At 39.8% G+C, this 24,188-nt stretch overlaps 1 protein-coding gene across 4 annotated transcripts; it reads right to left on the minus strand.

Annotated features, from left to right (window-relative positions):
* Window positions 1-3,568: 3,568 nt before the first annotated feature.
* LOC119647478 lies at window positions 3,569-24,057 on the minus strand. 4 transcript variants are annotated; one of them, XM_038048421.1, is made up of 8 exons: window positions 23,955-24,057; window positions 23,566-23,873; window positions 23,407-23,495; window positions 11,960-14,260; window positions 11,763-11,878; window positions 5,166-5,234; window positions 4,935-5,096; window positions 3,569-4,880 (listed from the first exon to the last, which is right to left on the minus strand). In XM_038048421.1, the coding sequence occupies exons 2-8, from the start codon at window positions 23,610-23,612 to the stop codon at window positions 4,632-4,634; spliced, it is 3,033 nt and encodes a 1,010-aa protein (XP_037904349.1). In that variant the 5' UTR covers window positions 23,613-23,873; window positions 23,955-24,057; the 3' UTR covers window positions 3,569-4,631. The 4 variants fall into 4 exon arrangements, with proteins under 4 accessions (XP_037904349.1, XP_037904346.1, XP_037904348.1 ...); XM_038048418.1 differs by having other exon boundaries at window positions 11,763-14,260; XM_038048420.1 differs by having other exon boundaries at window positions 11,763-14,260; window positions 23,566-23,870; window positions 23,955-24,037.
* Between the last annotated feature and the right edge of the window lie 131 nt (window positions 24,058-24,188).

The raw sequence follows: 24,188 nt of genomic DNA on the forward strand, positions 1-24,188 counted from the left end.
AGGATTGCTTAAACCTCACCAAAAAGAACCTCCGAATCATAGTGGGAATTCTCACTGGTCATTGTCGGCTGAACTATCACCTAGAGAAGCTAGGGATATCTACGGACACTGCCTGCAGGTTTTGTGAGGGGGAGGACGAAACCTCTATACACGTCCTAGGACAGTGTCCGGCACTTGTGCCAAGTAGGTCGAGACATCTGGGAGAACACTTAATACCAAATGCAAAGCTGAAACATCTGGAAGTGGGGAACATACTAAAGTTCCTAACGGTTACAGGCCTGCTTGAGATAGGTACACTATAACCAGTAAAAGCATACAAAGCACAATAGTTCTTCAAGGACGCGATGCGGCTTTCCCTTAATAATAACCTAATAACCTATTAAGCCGGATTTTAAATTCTTCAGAGGATTCTTCTCTCGAACGCGGCCAAGAGTTCGCAATTTTTCTTACTAAGATCCCAAGTCTCCGAGGAATACATGAGGACTGGCAAGATCATTGTCTTGTACAGTAAGAGCTTTGGCCCTATGATGGGACATTTCGAGCGGAATAGTTTTTGTAAGCTGAAATAGGCTCTGTTGGCAGCCAACAACCGTCCGCGGATTTCATCATCGTAGCTGTTATCGGTTGTGATTTTCCACCCTAGATAGGAGAAATTATCAATGGTCTATAAATTCATTCTTCATTCTTCCCGTTTGACCAGTGCGGTTTGATGTTGCTGGTTCCTTGGTTTTTGGTGCTGACGTTGCCACCATATATTTTGTGTTGCCTTCATTGATGTGTAGCCCAAGGTCTCGCGCCGCCTGCTCGACCTGGCTGAAGGCAGTTTGTACGCCTCGGTTCGTTCTTCCTATGATATTGTCAGCTTAGGCCAATAGTTGGGTGGCATTTACCTCAGCATTACGGATCACTTCTTCCAAGGCCAGGTTAAAGAGGACGCATGATAGGGCATCCCTTTGTCCTAGACCGTTGATGTTGAATGGTCTCGAGAGTGATCCTGTTGCTTTTATTTGGCTTCGCCTCCTAGTCAGTCTTATCAACTTCGTCGAGATACCGAATTCTCTCATGGCCGTGTACAGTTTTACCCTGCCTATGCTGTCATAGGTGGCTTTAAAGTCGATGAAAAGATGGTGCAACTAATGTCCATATTCCAACAGTTTTTCCATCGCTTGCCGCAGAGAGAAAATCTGATCTGTTGCTGATTTGCCTGGAGTGAAGCCTCTTTGGAATGGTCCAATGATGTTCTGGGCGTATGGGGCTATCCGACCTAGCAAGATAGCTTATATCTTATAGATGGTACTCAGCAACGTGATACCTCTATAATTGCTGCGCTGCTTGATATCTCCCTTTTTCTGTATGGGACAGGTAATGCCTCTTTGCCAGTCGTCAGGCATTGATTCGCCGTCCCACACCTTGAGTATAAGTTGATGAGCCCCTTGGTGTAATTGGTCGCCTCCATATTGAACTAATTCGGCTGCAATTCCATCGGTTCCTGGCGACTTATGCACGGACTGTTTCTTCAATACTTGGTGGTGGCAATATTTGTCCGTCGTCTTCAGGCGGAGCGACCTCCAACTCGTCGATGTTCTGGTTGTTCAGTAGTTCATCAAAATACTCAACCCATCGTTCCAATATGACCATTCTGTCGGAAATCAGATTTCCCTCTTTGTCTCGGCAGTATGAACATCGAGCTGTGTAAGGCTTCATCCAGCTGACTTGTTGGTAAAATTTTCGCGCCTTTTGTGGTTTCTCCCTGACTTTTCCAGTTTACAGACCTGTTGGTTCTCCCAGGCTTTCTTTTTCCGTCTGTGAAGTCGCTTCTCCCCTCGCCAGAGTTCGTGATAAGTCTCCGTGCGTGCCCGCATCCTTTAAGAGTGCAACATTACTCGATATACAGCATTCTTCCGTTCCGTTGCTAGCTTACATTCATTGTTGAACCAGCAGTTCCGACTCTTTTTGTGGCTGGGGTCAGGTATGTGACCGTGTTTATGATAACGCTCTTCAGGTCATAATGAAGATCATTTGTTGATGCTTCATCTCCAGGATCTCTGTTGACTGCGGTTATTGCGGCATCCATTTCCCCTTATAGGTGTTGCGGAGGGGAGTGTTGTGGATGGCTTCAGTGTTAACTCTCACCTGATTGTCAGAGGGGATTCTGGGTAGTGTTGTTATTCGAGCTCGGAGTACCACGCCCTGGGACCTATACTACCCTTTGACCACCATCACCAAATCATCAGCACTGTCAAGTTCAAAAATGTTTGTAGAATGTTAGAAATAATTACAAAATTAAAGGAAAGTAAAAGTTTTTAATACAAAGTAGTCAATTTGTAATAAATGTTATTATTTGGAATGTTTTCAGACACCCCATAAACTTTATTTCAGAAAATGTTAGAAGCTATAATTTTATAATTGCACTTTATCTTTTTATGTGCTAAATCTTTTGAATATGGCAGGCAGTGTCGCACGCGGCACGGAGAGTGTCTATTTACAAACACGTCATGCTTGCGAATTATATTGCGTTACAGCCGAAGTTTTTAGTTTTTGGGATTAAGGGAGCCTTAAGTTCAGTAAATCGACCACATTTTAAACACTGCTCTTCGGATTGCAGATGAGCATTTCTATCCTGCAGTCATTCTGCCACTTAATATTGTATGTTGTTGCAGTATTTAGCTTTCTTTAAATCAATCACAGAAGTTCACAACTAAACCTGCTGGCTGAAACTTTTGTAAGCATAAACAAGTCGGGAAACCGGAAGCTGGACGCTTCAGATACGAAAGGTTTTGTGTATTTCTTAGTACGTAGCACGTAATATATGCATATATTATGTGAAAATATCCACTTTCGGATGACATTGACTTTCATAGTCTTGAATTTGCAAAGAAGCGACAATTTTGACGTATTATAACTTTGTTAGTAATAGTGCGATTTCCACCAAACTTGGTGATATCATGCTCTATATTATATCCTATATTGTTGCGTGGTGCTAGCATGAACTTAAGGGGGGTTTTCCAGCCAATTACTAAAAATTATAGTAATATACTATTATTAACTTTATTTGTACAGATATCAGTATGGAAGGTATTTCGGAGCCCAGGCACCATATAGTGGCAGCCTCCTGATTTTTTTCAGATTTTTCGGTTGAGTAGTTTCTGAGAATGGCCCCCTTAAAGGAGTGGACACTTTGAACCTCCCGCACTCCCCACCTTTCCAACAAATGTCAAAACTAAGACCGGCTTCGGAAAGTACTAACCGAGACCTTTAATTTGATACCCCACATGACTATATTTGATGAAAAAAAAATTTACACCCCCCTTTTGCATGTATGGGGACCCCTCCTTAAATTCGTCATAAAAGGATGTAACGGACTGTATGTGTGAGCGTTCACAGTTCCCAGCTTTCTAGCAAATTTGGTGTCAATCGCTATAACCGTCTCCGAGAAAAATGCGTGTGACGGACAGACAGATGGACAGACAGACAGACAGAGAAGCAAAATTGAACTTTGTTCTGGCTTGATGAAATTAAGTGTTTATTTTCATGCTGATGTAAAAGTAGAAAAAATTAACCACTATGATTTTGCTGTCAAAAAGAGTATTCTTTATTTACACTATTTTCCTAAAAATTATTTAGTTTTCCATAGTTGATTTCTTATAAAAAGTAGAAACAGATTCATAATACGCGAAATGGAAAAATCTAACGCAAGTGAAGAACAACTGCTATCACATAATTTAAAGGGGATACAAAAGAATTTCTTTGTGAGCAATTTACTTCAATTGTAAATAATCCCTAATCTAAGGAAAGATTCAAATAAAATGCGTATATCATAAATGTTCTCTTTATGGAATTTATATAGGTCGCATTTTCTCTTGATTGTATACTTTCAAATATTTTTATAAGCAATTACCTGACATCATAGCACCGCTTCTATTCTTTCCTTCTCTTTATTTAGTCGCACGTTGCTTCTAGCTAGTTACCTAATAAACAAAATTAACATTGTATTGTGCTTCTAACTGTTTTCGCTATTACTCCAGTAACTCAACTAAACGGTATGCATATTTAAAAGCGATTAAAGAATTGATAATAGATTTAAACGTCAGTTCTTGATAACACATACGCTTTTGTTATTGATCAAACATTAGACTATGTTCGTAGCTTTTAACATCAAAGGGCGAGATAAGGGTTTGCAGTTGATCGCCTTTTGCCCTAGACTGAAGCTTTGAAACTTCATTACGCCATCGAAATCTAGAGTTCGATAGAAACTAAATTCTTGGCACCACTGAATACTTTATCAACCTATCACTAAGTATCTCATGGTTTTAATGTAATCAATACAATTTTCTCAGTAGCATTTTAACAATAAAATCATTTGAAATGCTCATTAGACAACTAAGATTAGTAGATAAGAAATCATGTTTTGATGATGTAGACGTAAAACTGGAAAATCATTTTTCTTTCATATAAAGGCAAAATGTTAAAAATATAAGGCGTTAAAAGGCAATCCTCTAAAAAGAAATGCAAATAAAACGAATATGAACTAGGTTAAGGCATAAATACGTGAGAAATGATATATGTAAGGTATTGTATGATGAATCCTAAGAAAGTTGTTATATGTCGTCTCCAGGATTTTAGCTTCACAGTTATCTCCGAACAATACTCGATGGACGAGGAAGACCACTTTTTCGCACGGTCGATGGAGGTCTCAATCCAGACGGCTTTGGTATACCCGTTTTGACAACCCTCGTCACTTCCTCCGCCTGTACATTGTTGCTCAATGATTGACGGATTTCCTCGTTACTTGTGCTTTTCTCATGTATATAGCCATTAGTACATTTGGCCGGTTGCTGACAATCCTGTACACTGCCTCTTGAACTTGTTGACGATAAGCTCTGTGAAACATAATTTCCATTAAACTGAAAATTATAAGAACAATATTAACTCACGTTATTCGATGAATATCGTCCACTTTGTATATCAGGATCACTTTTCACAACTGCCTGTCCATAAAATCCGGAGGATGGCCTCACCAATCCAGTTCTACGAGAGTTTGCTGCTCGCAAACTCGAAACTGGAGGAGGAACTTTGAATTGTGATTTTCCGTCTTTCTAAACATTTGTAAAAACAAGAACTTTTATTTTCGCACAGTTCAAGTTCGAATATAAATTGTCTCTCACCTCCACAACATCATTTTGTAAGGCTTTCATCGTTGTTTGTCGTGAGGATAGTTGCGGTCGATCGTTTTTCTATAGAAAAAATTGAATTAATGAACTGTCAATAAGGAATCAATGGAATTAAAAATATGATCGGTTGCAATATTTGATTGGCGGTCATAATCTGAGTTACTATGCTCTACAATTTCTTACGAGCTGCTTCATATTATCCTGTCAATTGCACTGAAAAACTTGAATACTTTGTAAGGTTATTTACTGAAAATGAGATAAAAGGCCATTCTAACTATTAATGAGTAAAACATCAGCAAAAACTACAACTACGCACACTACAAAATTGCAGTAATAATACCATACAAAACTTGAAAGTAGAAATTGAAATATTATAAATTTGAGAACAGTTTAAAATACTCTGAGAATTATCTAATTGCAAAAATTTTATTTGAAGTATTACTGATTCTAGGACGCAATATATTTGGATGATTTAACCTTCCTTCTTGCCCAAATACCTCCAGAACTTAGATTTATTTGTTTCTATTGAAATTTTGTAGACTTTTAGACAGAGTTTCCGCTTCCTTTTCTCCCATAATAATAGTCTTGGGAATTGTGGCATTAAAACTACATACCATAGCGCTAATTCTATAGCCACTTATACCTACCTACGCAACCTCTTGTTATCAATGACCAGATATTATAGAAGTTAATGAACATTTAGTACGCGTTCCTTCTACCTTCACTGGAACTTGGCAATCATGGAGGGTGAAATGAACTTCTGAAGTTTCTCCGTATAAAAATAGTTGTACCGTGGCTTATAGAGATTTACTGGAGTTATATTTCCAATATGTACTGGAGACGCGCACGCATGGTTTTCATAGTGAAAGATTTTCGGCCAATCAACCTCCCCTCTTTCGTGCTGAAGATTCTAAAACGCGTACATATACTTAAAGACGATCAAGGAGAGGTCGCCCTTCTCCAAATGTCAGTACGTCTCCCTCAAAAGCGATTCTACAGAAACCTGTCGCAAAGGTGTGTCTTACGCAATAGATAGTAAACATGCTAAGTACCAAGATAATCCAGTCTGACCTGGGAGGCAGCCACTTGACCAGAGTTGTGAGTGCTATTTCTCCGGTGCTCTGCGGTGTGATGTGCTGGATGAAATTCTACGGTTACTGGACACGAACGGAATGACTTGGTGATATTGGTGTCAGGGATGTTTCCCTCCTTTATGAGTGAGATTATGAAGCGTACGTTAAGAAAGATGTGCCTGTGAGTTCCAAGATTCGGACTCAGCATAAATCCAAACGAAACGGAGCTTATGCTATTTGCAATCAAGACAGAGGTAGCCGAATTCCACCTTTCACAGCCAAATGGACAAAGATCGACACGTTTGATTCTGGATCCTAAGTTAAATTAGGGACTAAACATAGAACTGAGGGTTAAGAAGGCCTGTATAGCATCCTACGACTGAAAGAAGACCTTCGAAATTGGGTCTTCGGGTGAGCATGGTTGTTTAGATCTACACAGCCATGGTTTGTTCCACCCTAACTAAGGGTTCTATTGTGTGCTGGTCGGCGCTGAGCAAGATGTCAAATAGAAGCAATCTTAATACTGTCAGACTTTCTAAATCCGGGCGTCAATCAGCAAAACCCTATGGCCACAGTAACATTCTAGACAAAGAACTTCGAGAACTCTGGGCATTCTCGATCGGCTGCGCCACATGTAAATCTAGTTTCAACAGGGATTTCGCTGCGGGCTTTTCATCTAGGGGAGGGTAATGTGTTGCAAGCTTATGGCACAGAATTTTTATAACTATGGATCGAAGATGATCTGCGGGGCCGGTACGGCTGTATTCTCGAATACGCATAGTGTAGCCTTTGAGATTCGACATATTCCAGACTGGTGGGGTAGTCCAAGGACGTTGAACAGTCTGGTTGGCACGCTCAAAGTCACCCCCTCTGGGTTTCCCGTCATAGGAACAGAGTAGAACGGACAAGCCGCCGGACTTTTCACAGTCTCTCAGCGGGTGCAGTTAGCATCCCCCTGGCGACTATGAAAGATGGAATCCACTCACATTGATAGCCAGATGACGAAGGTTCACCAACTGCGCCAAATCAAAGAGGATCCTGCTCTAATCTAACAAGACCCGATTGGGAGAGCTTCTAGCCAAAACGCAAGCGATTGCGTACAGGATTACAGCGGTTTGTATGAGGGACATTCTTAGGGAGTTTCTGGCACGCTAGTTGGGTTCCCCGTAGCGACCACAGATACCTACCTACCTGTACATTGGGCATATTTGTCACCAATTCCATGCAAATCAGCTGTAAGTTAATGTGCACACAGTTTTGCGCGGACCTGTATTCATATTAGTTAGATTCAGACAGAGCTTGTTATGCAGGAGATCGGCACAGCTTATCGCAGAGAAAGAATGTGAAGCCTTATTTTTTGGTAGAAACAGTAGAAAAAAAACCTTTTTTTTGGGTTTTTCATGGGAAGCAAAGTAGTCAAATCAAATGGTTATGAATTGTTGTACTTGAAAGGTGTCAAAATGTTGGTATTAGGTCTCATGGCTTTGTGGACTCCATTACCTAAGGTAGGGCAATATAAGAAATTCCGCGTGCTATGGAATACCTTAGCTCTTCTAGCAAGTCCTACCCAAGATGATCCGGTCTGATGCTGAGGCAATGATTGGCGCGTCAAGACAAAACGTGTTGTTGGCTCGTTAAAAGTTGGAAGAGAGAGAACTGAAACAGGATATGGTAAGGTGCGGAAATATAATGTTATCACCCCGCTGCAAAAATTGCTATAGATAGGTACTGACATTTTGGAGAAGCGTGACTTTCAGTTTTTGTTTGGCATATAAGGGGCCGGACCAGATAGAGAGCTACATACTCTCATTTTTTTGCTCTACGAACTCCTCGTTTCGGGCGTAGCACACAAGTATTCAAAAGTAATAGTAGTAGAAAAAATATGGTTTAAGTTGAATATACTTCGCACTCTAGTCATGTTTGCGATTTCGATCGGCCGAGGATTTCCTTCTGTCGTCACTTCCAGTGCGTGAGAGAATGAAATAATTAATGAGGACTGGAATTATTGGAGCGATAATCATCGGAAGAACCGCATACTGTGAATGAATCTAATTCGAAAAGGTGGCTGTGGTTGATACGGATAAAGTGAATACGAAGCAGAACAATCCCCTACAGATGGGTAGGTGATGAACCCATATAATATCACAAAAGTAATATCACCTCGTAAAGTGTAATATCACATTACCATCACCGTTCGCGATCTAAACATTACAACATCACCGCATCACAAAAGTGATGGTGGTATCACTTCTGTGATAGTTAATGATATGTAATATGATATCACATTTCAAAACATCACCTAGCATTATTGCTCTTCATGGTATAAGCGGCGGTGACAATTAATGAGTATCGAGCCAATGATGCTGCCGAGTATCGCCTGTTGTTAGGGTTGGCTATTTTTTTGACTAGCTTATATACAGATTCTTGATTTTAAATAATTAATTTGTAACGTTATAACTTGGATTGAAGGTCGGTTGCTAGTTGATGGGTGTAAAGGCGTTGGGCTATGTGCGTAGTATTTCCTAGTAAAGGCAACCGAGCCGACTATTGGTTGCGAATCTATTCTCTTGGCTGGCTTTGGTGTGAAAAGATGATTTCGATTTTGTGCGAGATACACAATCTTTTAAATTTTAATTGTACCAATTAAAGATAAATGAGTGAAATAATGCTCGTATGCGAAAATCAGAAAGTTCTTTGCATGTGAAAATATTGTATGTACTATCTAATGTTTTATCAAATTTGTTGGTTTTTCCTTCTCTTGCATGAAACGTTGAGTCATTGGTACCTATTTGGCGCTGTCATATACTTTACAATATGAAGGTAATATATGCAGGTAAATCATTCTGGTGATAAGTAATATTTAGTACTATCGGCTGCCGAGTGTTCATATTTGTACTTAATGATATAACATCAGCTAAAGTAATGAATGATAATGTTTACAATATTATTTCTTTCAAAAAGTGATATGTTATCACATTATCTACATATAAACGTGCTCAAATCTATATTCTTTCGGTCAGGGGGTGATAAAAGACATTGCGTCACTCCAAATCAGATTGAAATGGATGAGCGAATGACAGAAAAATCTGAAAACCCTGCTCGTCGAAAGCAAGGTGAAATGAAAAGCAAAGCACAATGCAATTGATGGCAACCAAAGAGCGAATGAACTTGTAAGAAAGGGATACAAAACACCATTTGTGGGACCGGAGCCTGCATTTGGAATCAACAAAGCCGTAGCTGTGAGAACCACGTGAGAATTGGAGTTCAAGTAATTAACTCATCGATGGGACATGAATTTTCACATGAATGAATGTTAGCAAGATATAACATACAATAAGCCAAAAAACTGCAGTATGGACCCAACATAAGCCTATCTTTCACAAAGTACCCATGACACCATGACAAGTAAACGTGGTTGACGCATTAGGCACAGGTCCTTTTGGATCTTTCCCTTTTGTTGAAAGAATTGATGAACAGAAATCAAAGACTTTCTTGGTTATTATTTGCTGGAAGTAGTAAAAATTGCTATAATAATGGACACCATCTCCCGTGCAAGTGGAAGAAAACCGAGCGTTGTCAGTTGAGTCAAATTTTAAAAACCAATGATATACTACAACAGAATAGAGTTGTGGTGTTTGACGATAAGAACTAAACTAAAATCAAAATTTTATACGATCTAATGTTTAATGAAAGAAGCTGTGAGCAAGAGTGGATTATAATTTTAATAATGAATTGAAAATTATTAAAAAATATATCCGTCAAATGCAAATGTATCAGGCAAACTAATCCACGTGTATTTCTTTTTGGTCAACGGTGGAACTATACCTGAACTCTATAGAGAGTTTTTGGGGAAGCGTTTAGCAAGGAAGACAATAGTGTCTGATACGATATCGGAAGATCCTGTTCCTTCTGCAGCCCGTTCTCAGCGACGAAATTCAAATAAGAGCAATGTTGGGTGCTAGCAAGTCTACATGATCATTGCGCAAGTGAGAATAGATGGCCAGTATCACGCCTTTATTAATCCATTTCAAACGCACCATTAGAACCAATCATTTTTTGCATTTTGTTTTTGTTATCAAGACCTATGGTGTAGAAAATTTTTGAGATTTTTGTCACTCAAGAACTGAAGGACGACCATTGCCATAGAAAAATATAACCCAATACTAGATCCATAGAATATCAAGCGCTTAATTTCCTTCCAAAGCTTGGAGGTCTTCTCTATGATATTCGAAACTTTATTTAAGATTCCACTTGAAGAAACATGGGTTCCTAGATTCGCCGAGCTATTATTTTATGTGACATAATAAAATCTACTATTTCTGTCCCAAGAAACAAAATTAGGATTAACCTAATAGTTCGAATATGGTGATCTGAAATAGGCGATTTTTTATGACTTAATCTGTTGCGAAATTAAAATTATAAGAAGTTAATTCATTAGAAGGCTGATGTAAAGTTCTCTATTTCTCGAATGCGTGTGATCCTTGGAATTATAATGCATGTCCTTCAAAGTAGTAACCAATCAGCACGAAGCAAAAATTAGTTTTAAGCAAACACACATCGATGCCTGAAAAATTTATATCTTCTGAATTTATATCAAATATTGAATATTACTGTTCCGCTCGAAACGTCTCACCATAGGGTCAAAGCTCTTACTGTACAAGACTATGATCTTGCCAGTCCTCATGTATTCCTCGGAAACTTGGGTTCTTAGCAAGAAAAATTGCGAACTCTTGGCCGCGTTCGAGAGAAGAATCCTCCGAAGAATTTTTGGCCCCCTACATGAGGATGGACGATTCCGTAGCCTACACAATGACGAAATCTATGAGCGATACCATGACCGTACGGTTGTGGATAAAATCCGGCTCAATAGGTTACGGTGGGCGGGTCACTTAATCCGTATGGATGAAGATGATCCCACCCGGAAAGTCTATAAGGGCAATATCTATGGTAGGAAAAGAAGACGAGGCAGACCCTGCCTAAGATGGAGCGATGGCGTGGGCCAGGACGCCAGACAGCTTTTAGGGATATCGAATTGGTGGACCTCGGCGCAAAACCGGGATGTCTGGAGTTCCTTATTAAGGCAGCCCTAGACCGGATACCGGTTGTTTCGCCGTTGATGATGATGATGATTGAATATTACTCGAAAACTTCTTGATTTAGTAGAACATTTATTAGCAAATTTGATGCTAGATAAATATGTAAATTAACAAATTAAATATTGACATGCAATATCATAAATGTTTGATAGTTTCTGAGAAATCTGCATTTTAACGTTTTACGAACAGAGGTGTCAATAAATACTACAAATTAAATTGGGATAGACATCGTTACAATCTAAAACTCCAAGACAAAGTCGAATTTCGATTGTGTGCAATATAAAAATTATATATTCAATAAACCAACACCAGACATAAAATGTTATAAATGGGGTCCACCATAATCTATTCTGACAGCAACGTGCTTAAACCAAACCAAACCCAACCGCTTCCTAAAAACAACTTACTCAACATACACTTACCTCTTTATAATTCGCAACATTTCCTGATGTTTGCGTCAATAGCGATGGCTGTGAGCTCGGCTTTGCTATTGACAATCGATTAGCTGAAGAAATGCCATACGAACCGTTGCCACCACCTGTAAGATTAGTAAATGATTTTGCCTTAGTGCCCATCGGGCTCTTCAAAGCATTGTTCTGAGGTGTGTTTGTGGCAATACCCAAGTTGCTGCTTAATTTCCTCATTCCCGAGGTGGCTCCGTTAGCATAGTGATTTCCTGTTGTATTTGCATTGTTGTATGTTTTATGAATGTCACCAGCTGAATTTGCTTTTGGTAGTGCATCGGCACTGAAATCAGGATCACGTCTTGCAATTCCACTAAAATATTTAGGTCGAGAGAGTGATCGTGGTTTCGGTAATTCGCGATTTGTCGTTTGAAAGGTCGCTTGCTCGTTTATTGATGGGGGTTTCATTAGACTTTTCGGCTTTTTGTACGTTTGATACATAATATTCGGCTCCATTTCGGACTTGTTGTTATTGAATACTGTTATTGTTGTATTTGTCGAGTGTACCTCTACAGGCTGCTCGCTATTTGTCGTATCCACGTTCTGATCTTGCTCTATGTTCTGATCGTTGCCCTCAATCTCTGAATCGATGCATGGAACTACAATTTCACTATCCGTCGACTTTTTGAATATTCTTATTGTCTTAAAACGTTCTGGGTCTCGATTCCTTTCCAGTTTTGTCTTGGCATTCTTAGCGGCTTCGACACCTTTCCCGGAATCTTCAACCGTTTCCACAGGCGACGTCATTTCAGTCTTACTTTCTACAGTATAGGAAGAATTGGACACGGTTGAAGGATCAGTCTTTGCAATTGCTTTTTTAGAATCATCTACAATTATTGTTTTATTTGCACTTTCAGAACCTGATTTCATCACTTGAACGTCATCGTAGAGTCGGCTCCTTCGACTCAAAAGGCGTTCACTACTACTGGAAGCTGATAGAGAGCTTTTACACATTGAATCGGAGGGAAGACGATTCAGATCCACACTGCTATCACTGCTTTTCCAAGTCAGATCATGCCCTTTTTCCAGTGATAACAAAGCATGTTTCTTCTTAATGTTGTGTATTGATTGACGCATTTTAATGCTATCCTCTAGACAAGAACTTCTACCTAATTTCTCCAGCAGATCATCAAACTCTTCCTCGTTCTTCTCATCTGCCAGCAATTCCATACCATTCTCGAAACACTCTTGTTTTGTGAAAGAGTCGTTCTGAAGTACTTTCTCGGTCTTGAAATTCTCGATTTGTTCTTGCGTATTTGGGAAATTGCCTGATAATGATTCCAGGTATCTTTCTAATTGGTCAATAGACGCATCAGTATAAGGCTTTGTTTCGTCGAGTAACTGAAAATCGTCGTCTAAAACTTCATTGTTTCTAGCAGGTACTATTGGAGATATGTTTACATCTTGAATAATACGTTTCATAGAAGGAGTTTGACTAACTAACGATGAAGGCAAAACTGATGAGACGTTTCTGTGTGGTGTGGACTGAATAGTGCCATTCATTTTGATAGGTGGCAATTCAACGGGCGAGTCGAAATTTCCGTCGTCTTCAAGAACGTTCGTTCCGGAACTCTCGAGGAGATCAAATGTTTTGTTTCCGTCTAGTTCTTTGTAGTATGTACGGTTCATAATTGTGGAAGGGCAACCATTTGGATTATTAAACGTAGAATTGAGAATATCCTTTTTCGAAAAGGTTTCATTATGTGTTTCGATGTTATCTTTTCCGAAAGTCGCATTTGCATTGCCCTCTGTTTCAGGTGCTGCTGTTTGAACTATATGGGTACTATCTATTAGTGTCATGGTTGTGTTACATATTAGATCATCTAGCGGCATATTGACTGTTTTATTGATGAATGTTTCGTTCAAGCCATTTTTCGATTGAAGAGTGTCTGATTCTGATAGTGCAACTCCGTTCTCTATCGCTGTTTGATTGAGCATTGAGAAGGTGTCATTGAGGCAGCTGGCCGTACTCTCTGTTGAATTATGCATTGTACTGTTGCCAGAATTGGTCTTACTTAGGTAGGTAATTTCATCGATTTGAGCAATGTTGCAATCTTTTATTATTGCACTGTCTCCTGATAAGCTTAGCCTTTCTAGGGTCTTGCAATCTTCTATCACATTATCGAAATTGTAACCAGCAATTTGTGCGCCCGACAGAACATCTTCCACGTCTGTTGTTTTAAAGAAGCTAACATTTGTGAAATCACCACTAGTTATTAAGCTATTTCCCATACGATCTATCGATGATGCATCTACTGATGATGATATCGAACTTGGTGGCGATGTATCCATGAGAAAACTTTTTTGCATTTGACTTGTGACCAGGCCACCAACTTTCAAATGAATGTTCGAACCAGTATTGTCTGCTGATCTTGAAGCCAAAGCAAAGTTTGGATCCAAATTCTGAGCGGACCGACGTTTCGGTCGGGTGAATGTGCGGGTATCCAATTTGCCATCTGAAATATCACGAAATTAAAGAAAAATCGCTAAGATTAGTTTATGTGTTTAGTTCTCTAATTTAAACTTGTTTAAAATTTTATTAAATTCATTTAATTTCCAACATACAAAAAATTAAAGCCGTCAATTCACTGATTTACACGTTAGCGCAAGTATTAATCTTGGAGAACAACTATGAGTGCTTTATTGCTTACTAGCCCCCAGTGTGTATATTTGAGCCAAACAACTCGACAATGAATTTAAATTTGATGAATTTCTCTCTCTGTTGTTTCGCATCCACAGTGAAACAAATGAATGGCCAAAATGGAAATTATATGTGGATATTCATCGTTAACAATGAGCACACTTAAAACTACAATATTTTTAATAGAAAATAAAGAGGTTATTACCTAATATTATTGCAAACGAAAGTTCACACGGAATGGTCTAGACGTAAATATTTTTTTGCTAGAATCTCCTCAATAGTGAAACGATATAAGCAACAATCTTACAGTTAAGGTGGAGTGAATTATTGGTCGATATAAAGTTAATTTTTAAAAATGGATTTGTGCCCTCTGACGTCAATATTGGTTGACAGCGGTAGTCTCTAAATGATGTTTTTGTTGAGGAAATATTGTTTAATTCATTGTGATAAATGATATCTTTTAATTGTGTGAAGTAATCGATCTAAGAATCTGGACTATAAAGTTGTTAGAATTGATTAGAGGCTGGCGAGTGCTAGATAAAGTCTCATCTCAGATCATCGTTGTTTAGAATGTAGTCTGACTATTGCAGGTGAACAGTCTGTAATACAAACGAAAACGGATTGGGAAAAACAAGTAACAAAATGGAGGTTTCTAAGCGACTAAGGACTCCTTTGGAGATAGAAGATCAATTGGAAACTCTGAGACGCACAAATTTAGAGCGCTTTGTAGAGATTTATCCTACCAGGTAGGCTAGAGGGTTCATATGCTAACACATAGATGTCGTTACTATTCAAAAGACACGTGTACAAATTTGACAGCTGTGGAGCTATTAGTTTCTGGAATAGAGCATTTCAAGTGAAGCAACTTATGTTGGTTTGAAAAAATGGATAAAAAGGAATTTCGTATGTTAATAAAGCATTGCTTTTTGGCCAAAAAAAAATAATGCTGAATCCAAGGTTTGATAAACATTATTCGGACTCTGCACCACGAAAATCAACCGCTGAGACATGGTTTGCTAAGTTAAATCGCGGCGAAATGAGCACCAGTGATGCACGGAGTGGACAACCCCCAGGCTCTTAACGACGAAAACATAAACAAAATGTTGAATGACTACAAAGTGAAGTTAATCAAAATAGCTGAGGCTCTAAAGATATCAAAGAAACATGTAGGACATATCGTGCATGAATGTTTGGATATGCGAAAGCTCTGTTGAAAATGGCTGCCGCGCGAGCTCACAATCGACCAAAAACCACAACGAATTGATGATTTTGAGCAGTGTTTGAAGCTCTTCCTTCATAAAAGACCCGAATTGATGCGCCGATATATGACAATGGACGAAGCATGGCTCTATTATTCCAAACCAGAATCAAAACGATAGTGGACTACACTTGATAAACCGACTCCAAAGAGTGCAAAGACGCAACAGTCAGCTGACAAGACTATGGTATCAGTATTTTGGGATGCGCATGGTATAATATTCATCGATTATCTTGAGAAGGGGAAAATCATCAACAAAATTGCATGAATTGGACTTCTAATTGCTTCCGCATCCACCGTATTCTCCAGATCTGGCCCCCAGCGACTTTTTCCTGTTCTCAGACCTCAAAAGAATTCTCGCTGGAATTTAGCGCCGATGAAGAGGTAACAGAGGCCTATTTTGATGCTAAAGACAAATTGTACTATAAAAATAGTATCAAAAAATTGTACGACCGTTATAATCCTTGCATTGCCCTCGACAGCAACAATATTGAACAATAAAATCAAATTTAATAATAAAAAAAAATTTATGTTAGCCTACGAACTTTTCAGTCTATCCGGTATCTCCCGACGTTAAAGCGATAAAACGGTTTTATGGTAGAACCGAGAACTGCAAAAACTTAGGAAATCAACCAGACGACTTCTGAATCGTGCTTGTAAAAGCAATATAAATGAAGACTGGTTAAACTTTCGGAACTCACAGCGTTAATATAAGGGACCGGAAAACGTTCGAAGTGAGCATACTGCGAGGAACTGTAAGCAGAAAAAGAGGCTTCAAGGCTATGCAGAATCCTTTAAAAGGATGAGTCGACCAAGTGCTCTTAGAAAACCGGATGGAACTTTCGCGAACTTCACAGTTAGGTCTGTACAGACGAAGTACACCATCCGGGAGAAAAGGGGACATAAGTGGGAGGGTGACAATTGGCAGGGAATTGGGACCATGCGAGAGCTACACTATTATTTGAATATGTCAGAACATCTGGCATGGAATTCTAAGAAATATTTTTCGAGGTTGTCTTGCTCTGAGCTACCTCTTGCTAGAAGGCTAAGATAATCTTCTTACCTAAACCTGGGTAAGATGACTATTTAAATCCAAAGAATTTCAGACAAATCAGCTTAACATCATTTTTGATGAAATATCTGGAGAGACTGGTTGGACGTCACATTCGCGAGAAGGCGTTAAAGTCGCACCCACTAAATGAAAACCAACACGCTTACCGGTGTCAAAGTCTTGTCTGATCTTCTCCCTTTGGTATCTGAAATGCGCGCACACAACGTGCTGTTGATTTGATTGACAGCTAGTGCCTCAAACACTTTCAGTACATCCAAATAAAACCACAATGGTATTATTTACAAAAAGGAGAAAACTGAATGATCTTTGGCATTCAGCGATGAGGGGTACAACCTTTCAAATCTGCCAAGAAGTGAAATATCTGAGAATTATTCTAGGCAAGAAGCTTCTTTGGAACAAACATGTAGAGGTAAAGATGAAAACAGTTCTCACAGCTTGTGGACTAGGTAGGCGGACCTTTACTTCGACATGGCCTCAGGTAGTAATGATGACGATATATGTTGTTATCATTAGGCCGATGTTCGCTTAACATATGCGTCCATAGTGTGGTTGATTAAGGTGAAACAAAAGAGTTTGCGGTGTAAACTAGCCACACTACAAAGAACTGTGTATCGGTGTCATGAGTACGACATCCGGCGATACTTTAAATGCATTACCCAATCTGTAGCTTTTGGATATGTTTGTTACAAGATATGAGGTTATCTTGGGTACTTGGTCACTGTGTTGTAAAGGAATTGAAAATCAAAAGAGCAAAAGAGGGTTCAACTTCCCTCATGCGAACAAGCTTCGCATAATGACAGGTAGCAGAGCATTAATGCTGCTAAACAAACCAAATTTTTCAGGAAGACTTGATGGAATATTATGGGCATTCTGGCTATAATTCAGTATCTGGCATATGTTCTGTAGGGATATATCGGGATTCTTCAAGATGATAAATGCCCATCCTCTAATGAGGATGTCGGATCCCCGAAACATTTTCTATGTGAGTGCCCCGCCATTGGACACATCTGACATCAGGTTTTTAGTGCTGATATGCTCTCCATTTTGCAGATAGCACAAATAACGGAAATCCTAAAATAATTTGGGATAATCCGTTAGACGGGGGAATCGAGTACAATGGAGAGTTTAAGTGCTAAGAAACTTTGCCTCTCACCCACTTTATATATACACATACGCCTTTTAGTTAATAAAGTAGTAAAGCACAGCGGCTTTAATCTTCTATATAGACATACAACGTTGATCGAAACCATCGTATAGCGTTCCTTACTGGCTTGATTTAAGTTTCTTTTTGTTAGCCTGTTACTGACATTTCCTCTAAATTTTAGCATCTTGCAAAATTTCAGAATCCTCCACGAACCATTTTTCTGTCTCTTTGTTGTCAAACTAACTAACCAAATTTAAACTACCTTTTTATTTGCCAGAATAATTATAGTTGTTAAAGGGAGGTTTTTTTCCGTCTGTAATAAAGACGACATATACTTGACGTTATAATGTTCGTCATCTCGTCAAGATGTCAATCGGCAAAACACACCCGTATGGCCATCTTTCTGTAGACTGCACTCAATGTATGTTCGTTACATAAAACCTGCAGTCTCCTAAAAGTGCCACAAATATGACGCGACAAGCCTGCATTTGGCGACACCTTTGCAGCCAAACTTGCGGTAGATGCCTTATAGTGAACAGAAGCGCTTCCGTTTTTTCCGTGTCAATTTGGTGCCCTTTGACCAAGCTTTTTTTCAAATTAGTGGGTTCAATACGGATCCCTGTTGGGCATCTGCGGAGACAGTGTTCTCACTGAATGTATCATCGGTGCGGAACAAGGCTTTGATGGTGGGTTTTTGCAAGTAACTATCGAAAATAGCCGCGTGATAGGAGGGAAAACCGATCTTCGTTCCTGCACCTTTCTGATTTCTGTATAATTCGGCGAGTTGAACGCATTTCCCACATCGAAGTCATCACACCGTAATACTTGCTACTACTCCTCATTTCGTGTATTACGTTTTCGACCAAGCCAGCAAACATTTTGATGACATCAATGGAATCTATACTGGCAACTTGAAAGACCGTCTTAACTCTCAACAACTAAGAACAATCTACTGTAGATTATCGTTCCAACATTTTTCCTATAGTGTCTAAGAGACGTGGTTCTAGAGAAGGATGGCGCGCCTCAAGGCTTACCAGACTTAAGCAGCATCACCAGCCTCTGAAACTTTCATGAAGCGAAAAATGTAACCTTGGCGAAAAACTCAGCAAATATGTCCGATGTAGACTGCAACGCGAGATTAAGGGTTCATATTCTACTGGAGATTTCTAGCAACTTATCTCTGTTGACTGTAGGAATCGTCGGCGCATCTAGAGGTATAAGTTAGCCGACCGTCTTTTGATGGACGAAAACCCTTGGACCATTTTCAGCAAGAGAGTGGGGCACGTGATCTGGCGAGTTGAGCGTCACTGAATTGTCCCATAACAATTTCATAGATATTCTCCTAATCGAAACCTCACACATTAAAGTCAGTGGTAATCACTTTTCGACGTCGCCTCCTTACCTTGCCATATGGAACTTAGTGTCCCTACTGCACACCTCGAAAATATGTCCTTTATCCCCACACAGCATTGATTCGACTGTTTAATGCCGCTGGTGCATGCCTCTGTGAAGTTTCCAAACATAAGGCATCTGAAACACATCTTTAATGAGGGGTTCGCTCAGACGGCATACAACCCATCCAATTAGAACTTTTTATCGAAGAAAAGCTTCTGCGCTGCCTCAACTGGTAGTCGCATGGTGACCATTAGGCTTTTGTCGAACTCAATGAACCCTCCTCCAAGTTCCTCCAGTAGTTGTTTAAAGCCAATGCGGATTAAATGGGGACTATTTGGCGAGAAAAATGAAACGAACACGACTGCCGGTCATTACTAACGCTGAAAAACCGTGGAATCAAACTAGAAATACGATCCAAAAAGCGGTCTATGTAACCCTTATCAATCTAGATACTTGACTTTAGCATGACGATGTTTAATTGGAGGTCCGTGAGAAGAAGCGCATCTATCAACAGTATATCGTCGGCAAATCCCGGTCAATTGGTAGATGTATGTGAACGGCGCACTAAAAAGATCTTTATGATAAACTGAACACTCGGAACGGCGAGAGAGATCTGTATCGAATTGTCAAAACCCGATACCAATGCACACACGATATCGAACACAGTTGTGTTACTTTGCTTACTGACGAATGAGCCGCAACGGACAGATGGCTCGAATACTTTGAGTAAATTTTAACAAAAAAATTTTCACATCCACCACTTCCGCAAGCATTGTTGACATTTGGAGCAATTCTACCTGTCAGTGCCCCAGCAGTTGGAAAAGCAATCAAACGTATCAAATCGAGGACAGCAGGGACCTAATAATCTGGCTAGACGAGTTTTTCAATCGCGTTATTGAGTAGGGTACAACTCCATCCATCCATCCATGCACGACTTCATTAAAGACCGTAATGTACACTACAGGAAGCAATGTGGTCAGCATTGCGCCCTACCGTGATTATTGCCCTGATTTGATTCAGGCACTCATTCATTCACAACTGAGTCGACTGGTAACCACCGTTAAGTTACGATACAAAATCCACTGCCACTAGTGAGATTTGAGCCGCGAACTTCCGTAAGATACCCTAATGTTCTAACCACTGAGTTATCTAGACACGACTGAAATTGGGTTGCACTTATCGTTTTTCAAGGTATGGTTACGTAATTCCTTCTGACAAGAACTCACTAGCTAAGATTATTGTGAATATCGAAGTCGATGGGAAAGGGTCCATAGACCGGTCGAAACAACGCTGGCTGGATACGCTAGATGGTGCTTTGAGTACCTCTCGATTCCATCCGGACCAAATATATGGCCTAGAAAAATTACGCATTCGATCCAGATGAGCCGGCACCGGTACTGAAGGGGACAGACGCTTCATCAAGGCCCTCGCATGTATGTAGATCTACGGTTTTTGAGTACGCAATGCGATGTTCTGCCCGTGGGTTATTAACTTGGCTACAGTTTTACCCCTGTTAGACTTTTTCAACTGAAAGGAGGTAACCCTTCAGGACCCTTCGAATCATTTCCTCATAGGTATTTCAGGTGGGAATAAGCTTTGACCTCGTTTAGTATCTCCACATACGGTGGATTGCCCTTGATTTGCCTTTTCATTTGCGGTCTTAGTCAACTTACCATTTCACCAGGTTTTATTTTTCCCGATGACCTCTTTCTCCCTCTGCGACTTATTTTAAATGACCTCAAAAGCCCTCCACCATGGTGCACGTTGTGTTTATGCTTTATGAATTCGGATAGTATAAATGTTTATGCTCCAAGCTTCATGAAATGCAGTTCCTCCGGATTAGGGTCCCATCTTAAATCTTAGAACTGACAGGCTTCTCCTGATTCACCGGATAGTGTGAAAGAGGGGATGGATATGATATTAACACTATATTATAACGAGGTGCTTCTCTCCCGCTCATATTGCAATAACCTACCGGGCCGTAAATGGAGCAAAAAAGAGACACAATAGGTTTCCAACCGAGCAGCCGAATTTTACTTAATAAAAGTCGGTTCATAAGCGAACTGAGTTGATAGCAAATATTAAGCAAATGGCATTCACATCCTGGAATATCGAAAGAGCCTAGCTCTTAGTAATTAGTGATAAGGCAAGGCGATATGAATCGCTCTGTGGTTGGCTAATTGGATTCTTCACATCCCTATAGTTACATTGTCTTCAGATGTTAGATGTCTTAAGACGTATTCGTAAGCGAGGTAGGGAGTTTTCCTCAATTCCTTGGTCAAGGTTCCTGGTAAGGGAGAACGAGAGAAAGCATGTAAAAGTATTTGAAGATAATCTAACCTTAGATATCGCCTAGTTTCCGGACATTGTGGCATGATTGAATGTTCGCATCCACAATAAACCCCAGGATGAAACGGGACTATATTTAAAAGGGGATATATACCCTTCTATTAGTAGCGGAAGAATGTCTACAGCAAAATGGACAGGGACAGAGACATCTATTCCGGCAGTCAAGCGGGGTTATCAGCACTAAACAGCACCAGCATTATCTAGTTCAGTTGTCACAAAACAGCCACCGGATGACCCTTCAATTCGATCATCTGAACGAAACGTTGAAGACACCTTCAAGCCAAGTTCCAAAGATTCACGTAGTCGTATGGAGAAGTTTGAACACATGTCGGCAAGTTTAAATCTCTCTGAAGGAATCTGAGGCTGTTAGAGCAACACTTTTATTGTTCTTTACTTGGAAACCTGATGACTTCTAATCTGATACTGCTCTCGAAATTACCACCTCGGGAAATCGACTTAAACTTGATTACATTTAGGGAAGAGGAGACGTCCCCTGCTGAATGTGTCCTCTTAAAACTTAAACCAAAAATACCTCAGAAAGGCTTACGCGTTGTCTACCTACAGAAGACGTCCTCGAATTCACAGAAGCCAACGAGGCAGAAAAAAAAAATCAGAAAAGGGGTTGTCCAAGTCTGACGAGAAGGGAGATTTCCCGGGGGGTCTGAAACAGAAATTTCAATGAAAACTAGGGATAATTTTCACCCCAATTTTGGATAATTTTCTCCTCGGATTGTTTTCTCAATGGTACTGAGATTGTATAATAAGCTTAATATATGGGGCCTGAGTGCATCTATTCCCTGGCCTATTTTTTTGATGTGACTCATCGCATTAACAGCGATGAATCTAGGACATAGAACCCGTCGATGTATGTGGCTTAGACCAGGAAATAGCAGCGCATGGGTCATTTGTAAGGAAGTGCGAAAACTTTATAGTGAAGTCCACTATCCCAGAACCGTCCAAATTAGAAGCAAATATATTTTTTATTCAGTTTGGTAACAAACTTATGGACTTCATTTTGGGAAAAAGACGGTAGAAATTTGCATTTAATATAATCATAAATATGCTAAATTTTTCCCAAGAAAATTGCCGTTAGTATGAAGCTCAGATCGATTTTAAAGTTAATTATACACAATAACACCATAAAACTGGATTACATGTAAGTCTTTAAGCAGTATTAATTCGATTTGGGTTATTCGAGTAACAATTTAGGTAATGCTATCAGCGAGATTAGAGGCAAAGAAACACCCGGTGGGCGTGAGCAGTCAAATACCGGCTGCACATTAAAGCATTCCCATTCTCCACACGTTAAGGTAATGCGTGAGCATATGCAGAGCGTATTTGTGATCTAAAACATCGATAAACCAAAATAAAAACAGAATCGCTCCCATTCGTTCAACAAAGCCTTCTATGTGTGCACACTGCAATTCACACATTCCATGCAAAACTCCTCGGCCCTAATTAATTATGACCGACAGCGTTCCTATTCCTAATACCACACAATGCATATCAATGGTGTACAGCCTCGGGCGATAAAACATTCGCCCCAAGTGGGAAGTTGCCTTTATCGTTCACACACAACAACCGCGCCATGAATGGAAACTGGAATCTCGACGCAGCTCATTCTCGCACCGATAGAACTGCGAAAATCAGCTCAAAACAAAGGGAAGAGCGCTCGATTTGGAGATATGTTGCCACAGAGAAATCGGGGCCATTAAAAACTTAAAATAACTCCACACAACTCACCTGGACCATTGGGACCATTGCACCCATTTTGTCGCCACTGTCGCAATATATTATTTATGTCGTCCTGCTCACTTTCCTCCTCAATCAAGCTGCAACAGATGGTAACGAAAATAGTAAGGACTATGTGCACGGAGGGCTCCTCAAAGTCTCGAAACTCACCAAAATGAATCATCCTTGAGAACCTCATCAATATCCAGAATATCCATTTCTCTCTGCGCCGCAACTGGATTTCAACAGCAAAAATTGTATCAAACAACTAACGAAATTCGTTTGAATTTATCACACACTGTTCAGATTAGATGAGAGCTATTTATCAACAGAACTGTAAACTTTTCTTGATTCTCGGTTGATTGGATTTTTATCGTCGCCGTCGTGACATTCTTATGAAACTCTCTCGCGCGGCGATGGCAAACTCACGGAACTTTTGCCAACTTTTACAAGATTTGCAGTCTTTTTCGAATCCCCTGCTGTTCGAACGTAAATTGAAAATCACAAGTGAGATTTACGCGTAGGACAATGACGTCAGATCGCACTTTCTCAATTCTTACCTCTAAAATTTTGCAATTTCCCTTTAAAAACAATCAATCGTACAAAAATATAATTTTTTCGTTGACAAATAAAATTTTTTGGAGTAGTGAAGTTGAATGCGTGTGTGTGTGTAAAGAAGAAAAGCATAGAATAAAGGAATAGATGTGGGAAATGATCAGCTGTAATAGATTCAAAGACAAACGTTAATTTTCGAAAGTTTCTTAAACAAACTAAATGTTCCCTATATGTGCAAC

This window comes from Hermetia illucens, chromosome 2 (genome assembly GCF_905115235.1).
Source record: "Hermetia illucens chromosome 2, iHerIll2.2.curated.20191125, whole genome shotgun sequence".
NCBI lineage: Eukaryota > Metazoa > Arthropoda > Insecta > Diptera > Stratiomyidae > Hermetia > Hermetia illucens.

Coding starts and splice junctions, on each gene's coding strand:
- LOC119647478 (XM_038048418.1), bottom strand. CDS start 23,612: ATGGATATTCTGGATATTGATGAGGTTCTCAAGGATGATTCATTTTG. Junction 14,261..23,406: donor CAATGGTCCCAATGGTCCAG/GTGAGTTGTGTG, acceptor GTGATATTTCAG/ATGGCAAATTGGATACCCGC. Junction 5,235..11,762: donor ATGTTGCGAATTATAAAGAG/GTAAGTGTATGT, acceptor TTTTTTCTATAG/AAAAACGATCGACCGCAACT.